Source organism: Desmodus rotundus, chromosome 5, assembly GCF_022682495.2.
Source record: "Desmodus rotundus isolate HL8 chromosome 5, HLdesRot8A.1, whole genome shotgun sequence".
Taxonomy (NCBI): domain Eukaryota; kingdom Metazoa; phylum Chordata; class Mammalia; order Chiroptera; family Phyllostomidae; genus Desmodus; species Desmodus rotundus.
Window position 1 is genome coordinate 163,707,683 of NC_071391.1, and position 15,813 is coordinate 163,723,495.

A 15,813-nucleotide genomic window follows, 5' to 3' on the forward strand; every position below is an offset into this window, starting at 1 on the left:
AGAATGTTGACGCCTGCCAAATCTCTTGCTCAGGGCCTCTGTCCAGAGATAAGGCTTGAATACTACTGAATGGTCCTACTATAAAACCAAAGGTGACCTCAGTGCCTCGGATGAGGTAAGGAATGTCATTACTGCCCACCATTTCTGCCCCAGGGGCATCATCACAAGGCTCAGAATGCTACCTTCTTCCTCCGATGTCACTGGAAGCGGTGGCCCAATTGTCCCTCCCTGGCTTGGCTGTGGACTAACCTCCCCACACAACAAATCCTCTCCCACCCCCACTGAGCCAGCTCAGCACCGCAGCTAACCCCCGGCAGACAGCTGAGCTCACTGTCCCGCAACCTGGTTTCTGAGGGGAAGCCCCCAGGGGAGCGTGGGCGCTTCGGGCCCACTGTCCTCAGCCCAGAGAGGGGGTCGGGCTCCAATTCTGCCGGGATTCCGAACCATGGGGAACTACCACACGATCACGACAGGAGCCATTTAATCCCTGCGTGAGAATGATCTCATCTTGACTTTGAGAAACTGCCTTCGTGCACAGAATGCCGCCAGGGAAGGGCCTCACAGCAGGTGCTAGGTGTTTGCACCACATTTTTGTTGGGCGTGTAAGATCTCTGATGTGTGAAGTGGAAGGAGAGGCCTCCAGAACCCTGTGTCAAACTCGAAGTGTTTAGTAAGGCACGACAGCATCTGTTTAAAACTGGGCTTTGGCGATCTGCTCATTAGTCTAACTCCACCTCCAGTATTTTGTGGGAGAAGCTGTGCTAGCAGAGAGAAACAGGCACAGCAATGAGACGGGCCTGCGCCGCTGAAAGCACGTCCGTGTCAGAATCACTTGTGAAATGCTCGTTCCTAACTCGTGTTCCTGGGCCCCACGCCCCACGTCCCGGGACAATCTCTGGCATTGGGTCTAAGAGCCTGCAGCTTAAACAAGCTCTCTAGGGCATTCTCATGCAAAAACAAAAGGAAAGGAAATGAAATGAAAGTAAAATAAAGTAAAATGCTGTGGCTTCCCATCCTCGTTTCCCGTTTTCCACGCAGAGGAAACGAGCGTTCTTGCAGCCGGGCAGCAGGGGATCCAGGAGGGTGGGGTAGGGGTGGGGGCACTGAGAACACCTGTCACCCGCCGTCACCCCCCCCCCCACCCCCACGGACCTCACACCCATCAGGTCGCTCCTGCTCTAACAAAGACAGCACGAGCAGGCCAAGAGCTCCATGTGGCCTGCAGAGTAAGTGGGTGACCGAATCCAGAGCAAAGTGTGAAGGCTCAGAGTGGGCTGAAACTCGACGCAGTGGGACCGTCACCTCAGGTGCTTGAGGAGTGACTGACGGCTCTGAAGGAGGCTTTTTCTGCACCCCGCCCCCAGACAGGGACCTGGTTTCCCAGAAGGTGTACGAGTGCCCCAGGCAGCCGCAGTCACGGTGGCAGAGTGCCAGAGCCTCGCGCAGTGGGCTCGGCCGGCCCCTCTCTTTTCACTCGCTCAGAGAGGACGCGGGTCAGAACGCCGCCCGTCACATTCAGACACACACTGGAGGAGGCTTCGGAACGGCCTTCCAGGTCCTCCGTGTCCCTCCTGCTGGGGCTGGGGTGGATGACAAAATGACTACTTCTTGAGAGGGTGTGGAAACACTGCCGAGGACCGTGGGAGAGTAATGTGTCTGTCACAAGTGACCTGTGTAGGAGCTGGTCTGTGGGTTGCAAACACAACAATAAAGCCAATCAAGGCTGAAAAGACAGAGGCAGCACAAAGTGTCAGAAAACACGCACCCGGCACGGCGGCGAGTGCCCGGCCCAACGCTGGCTCAGGCGGCGGAGGACTATTTGTGCTCCGTGTGGGCTTGGTGTCCCTGGGAGACCAGATTCTCAGTTCCTCCTACCAGACGAACACCCCGAGTTTTGCTAGAAGAAAACAATGCTGTGACTCTGTGCCATACTCCAGAAGCTTGGGTCAAAAATAAAACAGAAGAGGCAAAGGCAGATGAGGAAGGAGGTTTTTTTAAATTAAGTAAAGAAAAAGAAAAGAAAGCCTATCTGCCTGGAGGTGGGAATCGCGACTCAGAAAAGCACTACAACTTCATTTGCGCACCTGTCTCCTCTCCCGAGCTCCTCTCCCAGGGCAGGGTGATGGCAGGGGCCTGCTTGGAAAGAGAAAACAAACCACAGCAGTGCATTCTGTCTTCCGGGCTCCGTCCCCGCTGTTTTAAGGGAGCTGGGTCAGCTTTGTTTCTGCGGGGACAGAGGGCCCACCGACATCCTAACAGAGCAACCTAATGGAAAGAAGTAGCCCACCTGGGATAAAGGTTTAAGGACCTTTAGAGCACACGCTCTCCCTCTCTTTGGTTTGTTTTTTAAGCTGTGCTCAACTTTCTGGAGTAACAAAAACAAATTAAAACCAAACACAGAAGAAGCGCAGTCCCCCGCGGCCCACACACGCCAGCCCCGAGGCCTTATCGTCGCGCCAATCTCCCAGAACAATCGCACCTTTTGTCGTTGCTGGTGGAGGCAGAGCTGCTGAAGAAGCCAAGCCTCCTTGGAGAAAGGTAAGATGTGGAAGGAGGGAGGAAAATGCTCCCTTTGTTCATGAAAAGCCGTTTCCATTTAAAAGTTTCAACATACTATGGAAGAGTGAATGCACTTTTGTGAGCAAAGGCAAAGCACACAATGAAGAAAAGCTGCCTGTCAATTAAATAAACAGTCATTTGAAGACATCTAAACCTTCCCCCTTTTCCTTGAGAAAACGCGGGGACGGGCGGGAGGGAGTGTGGACTCAGAGGCGGGAGAGCTGTGGCTGAAGACGCCCAACAGGCACAGTAAGCAGGGCACACGGGGCTGCCCGGTCGCAGTGTTTTTTAAAAGACGACGGGGCTCTAAAAACTGTCCTCGTGTGCACTAAACACGCAGCACTTGGGAAAGCACTTCACCGAATTTCACAAATATCTCCGAGAGTTTGTTTTCCTTCGTGAAGCAATGCCTTAAGACAGGTAAGGACAAGCCAGAGTTTGTTACCCAACAGCAGCGCTGTGATAAACCCGATTACAGTGCCTGGCAGAGGCCAGCTTCCTGCTCAGCTAGTGAAAAAGGCGCAGTGCCTCACCCTGCTCGGACCGTCGCTCTGAAGCAAAGGCTCGGCGGAGAAGCCGCTAAGGCTTCTTGCACCTGTTGATCCCAACTTAAAACGAGACTTTCTGTTACCAAGAACAATTACTGAGGAATAAGCGTAATGTCAGAAGTAATGACAGCACTGCAATGTGTTCTTGGCGGAGGGGGTGAAACAAACTCCACACGTACTATAATCACAAAGCAGTGCACCTTGCATTTCAGCCCACTAGAATTGTCTTAATGGTTGTAGATCTACCAGGAGTGACATTTGCGGCCCAAGTCGAGTCTCCTGCGAGTCTGCGGCACACACGTTATTGTGTGAAGTACAGCCTCGGTCCTGGGGCGGGACCTTGCAGAAGTGCGGCCAGCTGCACAGACAGACAAGTCGTGGGCTTAAGCCCACACCCATGCACTGCCGCCCCGTGGAGACTCGCCCGCTGCCCAGGGGACAGGACGGGAGCCGGGAAAACCCACTGGAGTCCTTCAGAGGCCGCTCTTCTCCAAATAGTCTGCTAATCGTTGTGTAGCTCTGCTCAAAGGCCACACATCTTTGCTACAGAAGATTCGAAGCTGGTGTCCAGAAGAGCAGATAATCCCCAGGTAATTGCTCTTTGGTCTCAGAAGGGCTACATGATCATTCTTGCAGCAGACGCACCTTTGCCGTGACTCCATTTTCTTTAGACGAGCCTCCGGCCTGGGTCCCCTTCTCTCCTCCCAGACGTGGAGGTGAGGGAAGACAGGCTGAGCGGGCCGGCTGCTGGGTGGTGCTGGCCCGGGACCGAACTCAGTCACAGACAGTCAGTGTTAGGTCACTGGTTTCACTCAGCAAACATGAGCTATGATTCTCCTAAATAAAAGTATCATCAGTGTAACCTCAGACAAAGGTTTCTGACCAAAGTAATTCAGTACATTGGTAAAAGTACAAATTAGCTGATGAGATTATTTATCTCACACACTGGTTTTCATGAGTGATACTAACACACCCATAATTTGCATTTTTAAATATCCTTGCTCATAAGCAGAAAATATATCCCTCACCTATTTATCACTAGATTTTAATAGAATGCCTCTTTATTTTGTCAGTCAAATGCCACCACTTACTGGCCTCCTGACATACTATATAATAAATACATCAGAAGCAGTCTGGAAGTCTCCCGCTCAAGTGGAAAAACTCCCCAACAGATCAATCTGAGATCTCCTAAAAATAAATTTAAACTTGTTCTTTTTTTCTAGCTATTACAAATAATTTTAACAGTAAACACAGACTGAGCCCTTACCATGTACACAGAATAACGCATTAGTTCTTATGGATAATAAAATGGAAACACTAAATGTGGTCCCTACTCCCAAAGGGTAAATGGGAATGCGAGACATTTATAAACAAACTCATGCATTACACAGGAACTGCTACTCCTCTGTTTCAGAAATTCTATTTAGACGTCCTCTAGCTGCCTTCACCATCTTGGGAAATACACGAAGGACACAGGCAGCATTCCTGTAAGCTGCGAGGCGTGGCAGTCACACGGACACCCCGGAATGAACCTGACGTGAGGGCAGGAGCGTCACGGCACCGCCGCACCTCCCGGGGTGCGCTTCCTCTCTCTCTCCCTCAGCAACCCCTCCAGAGGCAACTAGGGTTCCTGATTTTGCCCATCACAGGCTTACCTTTTTAAAAACACTTTCGTCATACACGTAGCTGAGTCCATTGGCTCCCCGAGGAAAACCGAACAAATACAAAGACGCACACCTAGAACCATCGGACCGAATGTCCTTCCCTTCCAGCAGCGCATTTACACAAGGCTCAGATGACTCGCCACAGACTTTTCAGCAGCTAAATTTAAAATTACTGATTAATGAATTATACAGACTTTAAAATCAATTATTTTAAGAAACACTTCTGTGGGACAGCGTCGGGGCAGCGTCAGGAGCGCCTGGACTTCCTGTCCCACTGGGCATGCGACGCCATCTGAAAGCGCGGGAAGTCGGCCAACCCGGGGCCCAGGCCGTCCTGACACCAAGAGCCTGGTCCGTCTTTTCCCAGAGGAGCAAGGGCTCCTGCGGGTTAGGTGTGGTGCTCTCCTCCCCGGTTCTAGCCCAGCCCCCCAAGTCTCTGCCTAGTTCGCAGGGTCTGGAGTGTTGGCTGGGAAAGCAGGGTATGTCCTGTGTCTCTGGTCTTTTTTTTTTTTTTTTTTTTTAAGATTTTATTTACTTATTTTTAGAGAGAGGGGAAGGCACGGAGAAAGAGAAGAAGAGAAACGCTGATGTGGGAGAGAAACATGGATCAGTTCCCTCTCCATGTCCCCAGCTGGGGAGCTGGGGACCTGGCCCACAACCCAGGCACAGGCCCTGACTAGTCCTCAGTCCAGCACTCAGTCCGCTGAGCCACCCCAGCCAGGGCTTGGGTCCTTTAAACCAACGGTCGCGACCTGCCCGGGCTCAGCAGCAGCTAACCTGCATTCCTGTGAAGGCCACCCTTGGGGAAGGCTGCTCCAGTCCACCAGCCTGTGCCTCGTGCCAGACACGTGCACTCGCCACCCCGTCCCCACTCCCGGACCGCCCCCCAGCTGGTCCCATGCCCCATGCTTTCTGGTCCCGGTTGCCATCTCCACCACAGGGCCACCCGCCCCTCGGCTTCCAGTTTGGAAGCCCCTTTATTGTCTCCACAGCTGCTCCCTGCCCTGCCCCTCACCCCACCCTCATTGCTGGGTATGGTCCCTCATTTTTTGTTTTTTGTCTCTTTCCAAACCGAGGCTGCGTGCGCGTGGACTGCGTGCAGAGTGAGAACACCAGCACGTCACCCAACAGCTCTGTCTCAGTTTCCTCGTCTGCAAAACAGGGGAGACGAGACCACTGCATACTTCGTGGGGTTCGTATGAGTAAAAACGAGCTTACACAGCCTTTGAAACGTGGCCCGACACATACCATGCACCCCCACTGCTGTTACTTCTTGTCTTCTCCAGGTCAAGTGGGGGCTGCAGTTAGCCCCTCCTTCCTCGTGCTACCCACGGGTGGGCACGGGCAAGCACGCTTGGAACCTGTCTGGTCTCTCCTGAGCACAAACACACAGCGACTATAAGGAAGCAGCATGGGCACCCACCTCCCAGCTAGCTCCACGCACTCTGAGTCTGCGGAACTGCGCTGGCAGGAGCTGTTTGGAGGGTGGAGCCACTCACTACTGGTTTAAAAGTCTAATGGTCTCTACATTGGTCACAGTGAGCAGTATCCTAACTCAATGCAAAACGCTGCTAAAATTAACCACCTCAGGTGTAAAATGTTACGATATGTTGCAAACTTATTTATCTGTGTTTCCAGTCACCCATTGCCCTGTGGCTCAATACTTCACAATTAGCACGTCATATTGTTATATTTTTCTTAGCACCTACATAAGTGCTTGGAAGAACTCGGGTGACGAGGAGGAAGAATAGCAGGCACACAGAGCAAAAGATGATACCCTGACACAGGGCCCACAGTGCGACAGTCCCGAGGCTGGGACTCCCGGCAGCGTGCCCTTGGCAAACCGTTCTGCCTTTCCGAGGCGTTTGCTCACACGTAAAACTGGGACAGAGTGAACCATAATTATCATGCGTGTGTAGTAAGGACCACAAATTAAACCGCGAAAAAATAAACTGTAAAGGTTGTGAGCGTTAGGAAGGCCTAGGAAAGTAACTTCAGTGGGAAATGGAAGGCAATGTTTAATATTCATAATATTTAGTAAACTGAAAACCTTCTGGTGATGAGAAAGGGAAGACAGGCTCTGAGCACTATGAACAGTGGCAGAGCCTCGGAACGAAAGGACAGGAGCCCTTCCGCAGGGGACATCGGACAGCAGATCTGGACGAAGACATGCCAGCAAAGGACTTAAAACAGCGCCTCCTGAAACAAGGCGAGGACTTTTTATTTTTGCCAAAGCAACACAGTGTACACATAACAACAACAAATATTCTTAGAGCATTTGAAATTATTTAAAGTCTCTAGATAAAACGTTTAAAGTTTAGTCTCAACAATACACGTTTTGCAATGCACGCACCTGACACTGAGCTGTATTTTGAGGCTAACCTCAAGAATTAAAAGAAGCCACATAAGGAGAACAAAAAATAGAAACTCTATTGTTCATGGAATTGTGACCAGTGTTCCGTATTTGGCCAGAACATAAACTAGATGACGTTCTGAGAATGCTAACACCACGTCCGGAGTCAGACAAGGACGATGCATCCCCACCCTCCACCCAGGGCTTCTCAGGACTCCCAAGTGAGGGGCAGACTGACCTCCACCGCGAAGATCCCTTTGTCGCGCCCGTACAGCTTCATCTCCTCTGGGAAGTGCTGAAACGCATTCACGTACGGAACATGGCCCTCTTCAACAAGCCTACGAGGTTAAAAAGAAAGGGCTTCAGTAGGAGATACAGACTGATTCAGAAAAGTAACGGAAAGAGCTGAACATGCTGTGTTTCAAAGAGAAGGTGAGAACCCACTGAGTGTGCTGCGGTCACATTTTTAAGGATGACTCTATTATTCTGTGTCGGTGTGCGGAGAAACTGTCTCGTCAGTCACCTGCAGACCTCTCGCTTCCGACTCACTCGGTCAGAGGGCCTGCTTTGGGAAGTGTGCGTCTCCACCATCAGTTCTCCGTGGGGCTCGCAGGCAGGCCTTGCCCCTCTCCCCTCCCCACCCCCGGTCCCCTCACACGGTGAGCTCCGGCTCATCTCTTACATCACCTCTTCAGGGAGACCACCTCTGACCCCCGCTCTCCTTGTGAGAACACCTCCCTCGTCTGCCCTTCTGTCCCCAGCACCTGCATGGCAGGTGGCTGTCACTAGAAGAACAATTAAGGGAGGGGACCTTGCCCATTTGCTTATCACTCCATCCCAACGTCTGGTACATAGTAGCTGATGCAATGTTTTTGAGTAAATTATTGAATTTGAAGAAAATAGCACGTATAGAAAAATAAATACACATACGTATTTACTCACAATGAATTCATTAATTCAACGGAAGTGTACTGAGCACCACACAGCCAGCACTGTCGAGGCTGCGGAGACAGAGCGGTGAACAGACAGGAAAATGCCTTGTTCCTGAGGAGTTCGCACTCGAGTGAACAGAGAAAGTGGCCACAAGGCAAAGGGATGACGTGCACGTGTGTTAGGCACAAACTCAGCAGGAAGGCGGACAAAGCAGGCAAGGGCAGGTCCGTGGGGGGGGGGGCACACATACATGTGTATGTGTGCGGACACACACACACACACACATACGAAAAGGGTTTAGGAAAATAAGATAAAGAATGAGTTAGCATACAAAATATTTTGCCTCAAAGGCTGTTTTTGGTAGAGCCAGTACTTAAAGACTAATATTGACTCAACTTTAATTCTAAATTTAAAATGTGATTTCTTTAAATTTTTAGTCTACTGAAAGTTAAGAATTAAAGTATTTTATGTCGAAGTGATGTTTTATGAAGCTTAATGATACAACAGGTTCATTGGAACAGTCCTGTGGGGAAGCCCGCCTAGGTTTTCAATCAGTGTTCATATTATTTTCAAACTAATTGTTTGGTTCAGCATTACTTTATATTACTTCATACAGGACGTACTGCATGCTCATCACCTTGATAACTATCTAGTATTCCATGATATGAACATATTCATAATTTATTTAGTCAGGTGGGACTTTGGGCCGACTCACGAGGCCGGCAGAGGAGCGCCCTGGACGGAAAGCCCCGCCTGACCAACGGACCGCTGCCCCAGCCCTGTCCTCTGGAAACGCCGTCTCTCGTTACAATTTTATTACATTTTTCAGTTCCAACCTGTGACAGATTAGAAATTTAACGAGTTGGTTCTCTTTGCAGATAGTGTAAGAAGCGCTGCATTAGTGTTAAGTCACATCTCCTTAAAAACACACCCTGAACCCACTCACCTTGCTCCATTTCTGTTCCCACCGCCCCAGTCCCAGCCGCTGTCTGAGGCACAGCAAAGACCACTTGGTCTCCCGGCCTCCACCCCGCCTTCCCGGACCCCGTTTTCCCTCAGCGGCCTGAAGGACCACGCCTGTCTCTCCTGCTAAACCTTCCAGCGGTTGTCACCCTAACAAGCATGGGCGTCCTTTTGGAGCGACGACTGTGGTGGAGACACATATGGATGGTTGCACAACCTTGTACACACGCTGAAAACCGCTGAATTGCATTTTTAAAGGTGAATTTTGTTATACACGAATTTTATCAAAATTTTAAAAAACCCAGATGCCTAACCTGGCTTGCAAAGACCTATACCTGGCCTCTGCTATAGGCTCTGTGTCCTTACCCTCCGACCCTTTCCCCTTCCTCTGCCACACTCGCCCCCCCCCCCACCTTGACAACACAAAGCCTGCTCTTGCGTCAGGGCTGGCACTGGGACCTCCCTCCCTGGAGGGCCAGGACCTCTGACACGCAGCTGCTGGCTCTGCTCCCACTCAAAGCGCAGCTCAAACCCCTCAGTGAGGCCTCCCCTCACGACCAGTCCAAAGCAGTCGTCTAGCCGCTCTCTGTCACACCCCCTGCCTTCAACCTCCCGCACGGCCCCTCACTGTTCAATGGCTTTTTACAGAGCTGTGTGTTTGCTCATCTGTTTCCTCCTCTGGTTTTGAACTTCATGAGAGCAGGGACTTGTCTATGTGGTTCACAGCTGTGTCTCAGGAAGGATGCCTGCGTCTAGTCGACATTCAATAAAGGGTGTGGGACGACTGTGTGCTGGCTGGTTTTACTTGTTACTGCCGTTGCAGGCAGGCAATTTTAAGGGTGATGCGTTTACCCTGATGCTGCCACACGGATGCTGCTACAGGACCGAAGCAGGGGAGGGGCCGGCAGGATCAGGGTGAGGTACGTGTGGCCAGGCTAATCACAGGCTCTCTTCCGTCAGTGTTCTTTACGTCGTTTTCCAAGTTTGGCAACGGTTCTCAATTTAGCATCGACAGAAACCTCTTGGAGAGCTTCTAAAACAGAGATTACCAGGCCCATCGCCGGGGTGTCTGATTCAGGAGGTTCAAGTGGGCCCGAGGACTTGCCCTTCCTGAGAGTCCCCAGGCGCCGCTGCTGGTCAGGGGAGGGCACTGAGAACTGGACTCAGAGCTTCTCTGAGAGACGCAGACCGAGAAAGGGGGCGCCCTCTGCTATTACTCCATGCAGAGAAGCCTGGTGCCCGACTTCGGTGCACACAGAGCGAAACAGAAGCCCTCCCGCTCACTAGATCCGGTCTCCTTGAAGGCCCTGCAGAATTCCCCTGGGGGGAGGGGGGGAGGAAGAGGGCGAAGGGGATGGAGGAGGAGAGAGAAAGAGGCAGAGGTGCAGGATCCTACCCCCCATCTTCCAACCACACATAACATTCTCCCTGAAGAACTGCAGGTAAATATTTTCCTCCCATCTTGTTAGAGTTCTGGGAGAGTTCTCTTATCCTCTTACAGATTGCCTCCATGGGCAATTTATCCAGCGCTAAGGATGTGATGAGACTGCCGTTTCTGCAAGATCCCTCTGGTTACGGAGAAAAACGGAGAGAGCAGCCCGAGACTGCAGCGGCGGGCTCACCTGGGAGGCTGTGGAGAAATCCAGGGGCAGGCAGAGACGGAGGGAACGGGGAGAAAGGAGAGGGGTGTCAAGAGCTACTTTGTAGGCACGGCGGGTAGAATGCCGTGACTAGCTCACGTGCAGAGAGGGGAAAGAGTCAAGAGTGATTCTGAGGTTTCTAAGCAGGATGCTACCAGGTGCATGGCATTTATGAAGGAAGAACACAGCAGAGAGGGGCGGGGCTGAGGTGAGAAAGACTACCAGCCCCTTCTCGTCATGCTGACCTGGGGACGCAAAGACGCACGGGCGTCCGCGGGCGGCTGCATGGCACACAGGACAAGTCTGGGCTGGAGATGGTGACTGGGCGTCATCCCCGTGGAGACAGTAATTACGGCCTTGGGAGAGGGTGAAGTCACCCAGGGGAGGGGGCATGTGGAGCGCGAGAGGTTTTCAACTTGACAGTAAAACTCACTGAATCATGGACTATCTGCAGAGTTAATCACATCTGAGAAAAGCCTTGTTATTTGGTTGATGTGGCCACATTCAAAGGCACTATCATCATTTACTGGAGGCATTTTATTTAATCAAAGGGCCCAGTGCCAGTAATGACGATGATGGTGCAGCAGGAGGCGGAGGAGAGGGGAAAAAGGAAGGAGGCAGGTGACGACAAAAACAACGACCAGCACTGGCTGCTCACTGCGTGCCTGGCTCTGGCCTGGCTCTGCTCGGAGCTCTTCTCATGCGGTGATATATACTGAGAGCAGTCGCAACCCCACGGGCTGGTTACTGTCGCCCCCACTTTACCAGTGAGCAAACAGAGCAGAGAGAAATTAAATTTAAGTTAAAACTTACTCAAGGTCACATAACGTACTAACAGCAGAAACAGGATTCGAACCGAGGAGTGTGGCTCTAAATCCATGTTCTCAAAACCACTCTCCACAGTGATTAAACCCAAAGGTTATTCATTAGAACACATAAAACAAGGGAAAAATTAACACATTAATGATTTTTGCACATGTATTTAATGAGAAATTCTTACGCACAACGCCGTAATTTGCTCATTAACTACAAAACCCTGTAGATTATCTTGGAAAACGCCAAGTGTCTACACACCAGATCCTTCTAAATACTCTTGTCTTCAGCCCCATCCTAGAAGCAGAGACAACCGCAGTCCAGCTCTTAACCACACCGGCGATGCTTTTGCGTGACTGCGTGAGCAGCCACTCGCCGACACAAAGGTCATCTGTTCATCTCCCCCCTCAGGAACAAAAACACTACTACTACTGCTACTTAGATGTCCCTTTTCATCTTCAAAGCACTTTACTCACAGTAGGTAATTAATTTCCCAACACCCCGTGTAAGGCAAGTGCTATTATTGCCACTGTGCAAATAAGGAAACCAAGACGGTGAGTTACTTGCCCGGGGAGGATTACATTTCCGAATTAGAACGCAGGCCACCCAGTCTTTCCAGTCCCTCCTCAACTGAAGCGTCTCTGTAGAATTCAAAATACCCCAAATATCCCAGTTTGCACAGAAAATCAGCGGAAACTTCCCAAGAGGCGCAGCTCACCTCAGGAGATCTGAAAGGGCGACTGCCTCTCTCTGCCACAGCAGCGACAGGGAGCAGAGCGCCAGCGTCCCCGGCACGGTCATCTTCACGGTCCCCTTCGCCTTCCGCAGTGAGTACTCGACGCCGTCAAGAGACCCAGAGCAGACGGATGACACATCTTAGGGGTAAATGGAGATTTTTAAAAGTGCAAGTGACGATTGTGGACAAAAGAAGAAAAACAAAGAAATCCAACGAGGCATATTAAATATGTTAAAATTGGGTCATAATTGAGAAAATCCTATAAAGAGCGATTTGGCCATAAAGCCGCGATAGTTTAAGAGGGAACTGGCCAAAAAGGTCATTGTTGGTTCTTTGTGGGAACTGGATGGACTCGGATACTAAAAAGGAACTCGCCCTGTTGAGGTTGTTGCAGTGAACACAAGCACTGCTTCAAACAGCACAAGGACACACGAACACACAGCAAAGCGTGGTGTGTGACCGGCCCAGGCCCCTCTCCGAGAGGCACTGCGAGCCTGAGGCGCCACCTCCCAGGCCCATCCCCCGCGTGCGCTCAACCCTGACACCTCTCATTCTTCGTGCCACTGTTCCGGGTCACAGAAGAGTGTCTCACCTCTCCTGCGAGGTGTGGGTGGTACAAGGACTGCTGATTGTATTTTCTTCGTGACTATCTGTGTCTTAGAACTTTGTAACAGGAGTTATAGTCATCATTACTTTTCACGTAAAAACTAAAATCAAAAGGTTCACAACTTGCTACAGAAACTAAAGCTGGGCAGCCCACTGACCCATCACGATGCTTTAACAGGCCTGATGGTTTGAGAGTCAAATTCTTGGGAGTGCGTGGGACCAGGCTTGCTCCAGAGACTCACAGCTGCCCAATTACTCTGTGAGTCTAACTTCTTTACTTCTTTGGACGGAAAAGTAACTTATCTGATTCTTTGTCACAGTGTAGCCTAGCAAGAAATGCAGATAGGCTGTTAAAAGGAATTTTTAAAAAATATTTTATTTTTAGACAGGGGAAGGGAGGGAGGGAGGAAGATAAACATCAATGTGTGGTTGCCCCTCACACGCACTCCCACCAGGGACCTGGCCAACCCAGGCATGTCCCCTGACTAGGAATCGAACTGGCAACACTTTGGTTCACAGGCTGGTGCTCAATCCACTGAGCCACACCAGCCAGGGCTTTTAAAAGGAATTTTTAATCTTTGAAGGGCAAGGGGCTTGCAAAGGAGTCTATACAAGAAACGTTTGGTTGAACATTTTCTACAACCACACTTAACCCAGAGTTTAACAATCTCTAACCCCAGAGGGTTCGGAAGCCCTCTCCCCGAGAACTGTCAGCACGCATCCGACGCTGGTGTCCACCGTAAGAGACACGCCGAGCCCTTGAGGTCTGTTTGCCACCACGGTTTGTGTTTTAACTGTAGTCTGGGAACTAACATCATGAATAAATGCTTTGGGAAGGTCTATACCTAAAGCCTTCAATAAACTCCTCATCTATTTCGAATTATGGAATTAAATCAGAAAGAGATACACACACACACACGGGCACTACGGGTTTCCTCAGCGTGCTCTGGTCTAGGCCGAGAAGCTGGGCGGACCATCTCTGACTCCTGCCCGCCTCGCCGCTGCAACCTCTCCTCGGAGACTCTGTGCCCCCCCACCCCACACACACACATGGAGCGTGGTCTTTGCTGAGTTGGCCTCCTCCTTTCTGGACCCACTTACTGCTCTGCTCCCTTTAAACACCACACAAAAATATTCATGTGGAGACAACTTACCTTCTTAGAAATTACACTAAGATTTCTAATTCACCTCTTTCTTAGCCATATCACTTTGTTAGGCCGACCTCCTTTGCTTGGAATGTGAAGAGATTGGACCACGTTATTTCTAAGATGCATCACCAGCTTTCAAGTTCTGGGTCGTTTGAGTCTCCCTTTTACCTGACTGTGATGCTTTGCCGGTGGGGAAAGGCTTCCGGGTGTGAACGTCAGGCTGAGACTCTGCCCCACTGTCAACAACGGAAGGGCAGCTGAAGTCACTCAGCAGCTCAGGCTCACTGTCCCAGTCCGAATGACTCGGATTGTCTTCCGAGACCTATTTGCAGAATGATATAAACAAGGTTACTGCAGGGGAATTTGGAACTGCAGTTCCTTTCCATGACCTTGAACATTCCTGACCATCACCAACACCACCCAGAAACCTGCCTGCTGGACCCCTCAGACCCAGGAACCTGCACTTGGGCCACGGGCTCCGGGGCAGCTCCCCAGCGCTGCTTGGGGAAGGGCTGTGAGGAGGATGGACCCGGAAACCCAGGCTTCCTTCTCCCTGGAACGGCCACCTCTCGTGGCTCTAGTACCTAAACACCTGTGTCAACGATGACGCCAGGCGCACTGCCCGCCCCCCCTTGCCCAGTCTACCCGGGCCCGGCTGTGGGTCTTCGCTAATCCACGTCTCCTGCCCGGACTGTCCTCCCTGCTCCTCCTCTCCGACTCTTCAGGGGCACTGTCACCCCACCTTTCCAACGGCTCTTCTTCAGAGACTGCTCACGCCCTTGCACTCCGGGGCACTTGGTGTTTAAACACTCACTTGACAAGGGTGTACAATCTCATACCTTCGTTTAATTTTTCACACATGTACTGGGGGCACCAGAAGAAAACAGAATCTATTTATAAACAATGGTGTATTTATTCTTACACATTTAAACTCGTACTCTCCATCTGATGTAATATACCCCAGATGTATTTTCCACTGCTGAAAACAGTTTTTGAACTCATTGATTTTGATGCCTTTTAGTGTTCTGCTGTTTTTTGTTTTACCTCTTCCGCACAGCAAAACGTTTCCCTTTGAGCACTTTTTTCACCCCAGGGAAGTAAACAAAAAAAGTCACTTGGGGGCGAGATTCAGTGAATAGGGAGGGTGGGTCACAGGGGTCATGCTGTTTTTGGTCAAAAATTGCTGAACATTCAGCACAGAGCTCATAAGTCACCCATCATGAAATGGGCAAACGAGTTGAAAGACTCTTCAAAAAAATTCACTGAAGCTGAATGCAGCCTCTCACAACAATGCCAGCTGGTACACAGATACAGCTGGGTTCCTGGAACACTCACCTAGCAGGGGAAGCCTGTATTACAAGGGGCCCGCCCTCCAGAAGATAATGCCGGGTTTTAGGGGTCTCACCCTGTATTGTTGAAATGCTGGTTAAAGTGTCCCTAAGAAAGGTCACCTGGTGGCTGACCTGAAGGCCTCACTCGCCGACATGAACCTTGGAGGACTCAATCACAGAAAAGCAGCTGTAATCTCAGCCATGCAGGCCACGAACCTGAGTCTTAGTGAGAAGGGACAAGACTCAGGGTGAGAAGACCTGCCAGAGGCCTGCCTGCTGTGGCTCAGTGAGTTGAGCGTCAGCCTGCAAACCAAAAGGTCACCGGTTCGATTCCTGGTCAGGGTCCACGCCTGGGTCACAGACCAGGTCCCCAAATTGGGGGCTTCTAAGAGGCAACAGATCAATGTTTCTCTCCCTTTCTTTCTCCCTCTCCTCTCCCCCAAAAATAAATAAAACTCACAAAAGCAGGGTGAAGAGGCCACTGTCAAGCACATCCCCCTTTATAGGCAAGCCCCTGAG

The 15,813-nt window shown here is 50.8% G+C and overlaps 1 protein-coding gene and 1 long non-coding RNA gene across 2 annotated transcripts in view; one reads left to right on the forward strand and one right to left on the reverse strand.

The window, feature by feature from the left end:
- Nucleotides 1-15,813, reverse strand: part of TAF1B (TATA-box binding protein associated factor, RNA polymerase I subunit B) — a 48,463-nt gene that overhangs the window by 19,184 nt on the left and 13,466 nt on the right. Inside the window, exons 6-8 of the mRNA XM_024552455.4 lie at nt 14,132-14,285; nt 12,192-12,348; nt 7,363-7,462 (exon numbers count right to left, since the gene is read on the reverse strand). Coding sequence (XP_024408223.1) covers nt 7,363-7,462; nt 12,192-12,348; nt 14,132-14,285 — 411 coding nt within the window. The remainder of the gene's footprint in view (nt 1-7,362; nt 7,463-12,191; nt 12,349-14,131; nt 14,286-15,813) is intronic.
- On the forward strand, nt 2,486-9,878 carry LOC128780867 (uncharacterized). The gene is made up of 3 exons (XR_008426849.1): nt 2,486-3,697; nt 4,522-7,556; nt 9,034-9,878. It is a non-coding gene; the product is annotated as an uncharacterized lncRNA (long non-coding RNA).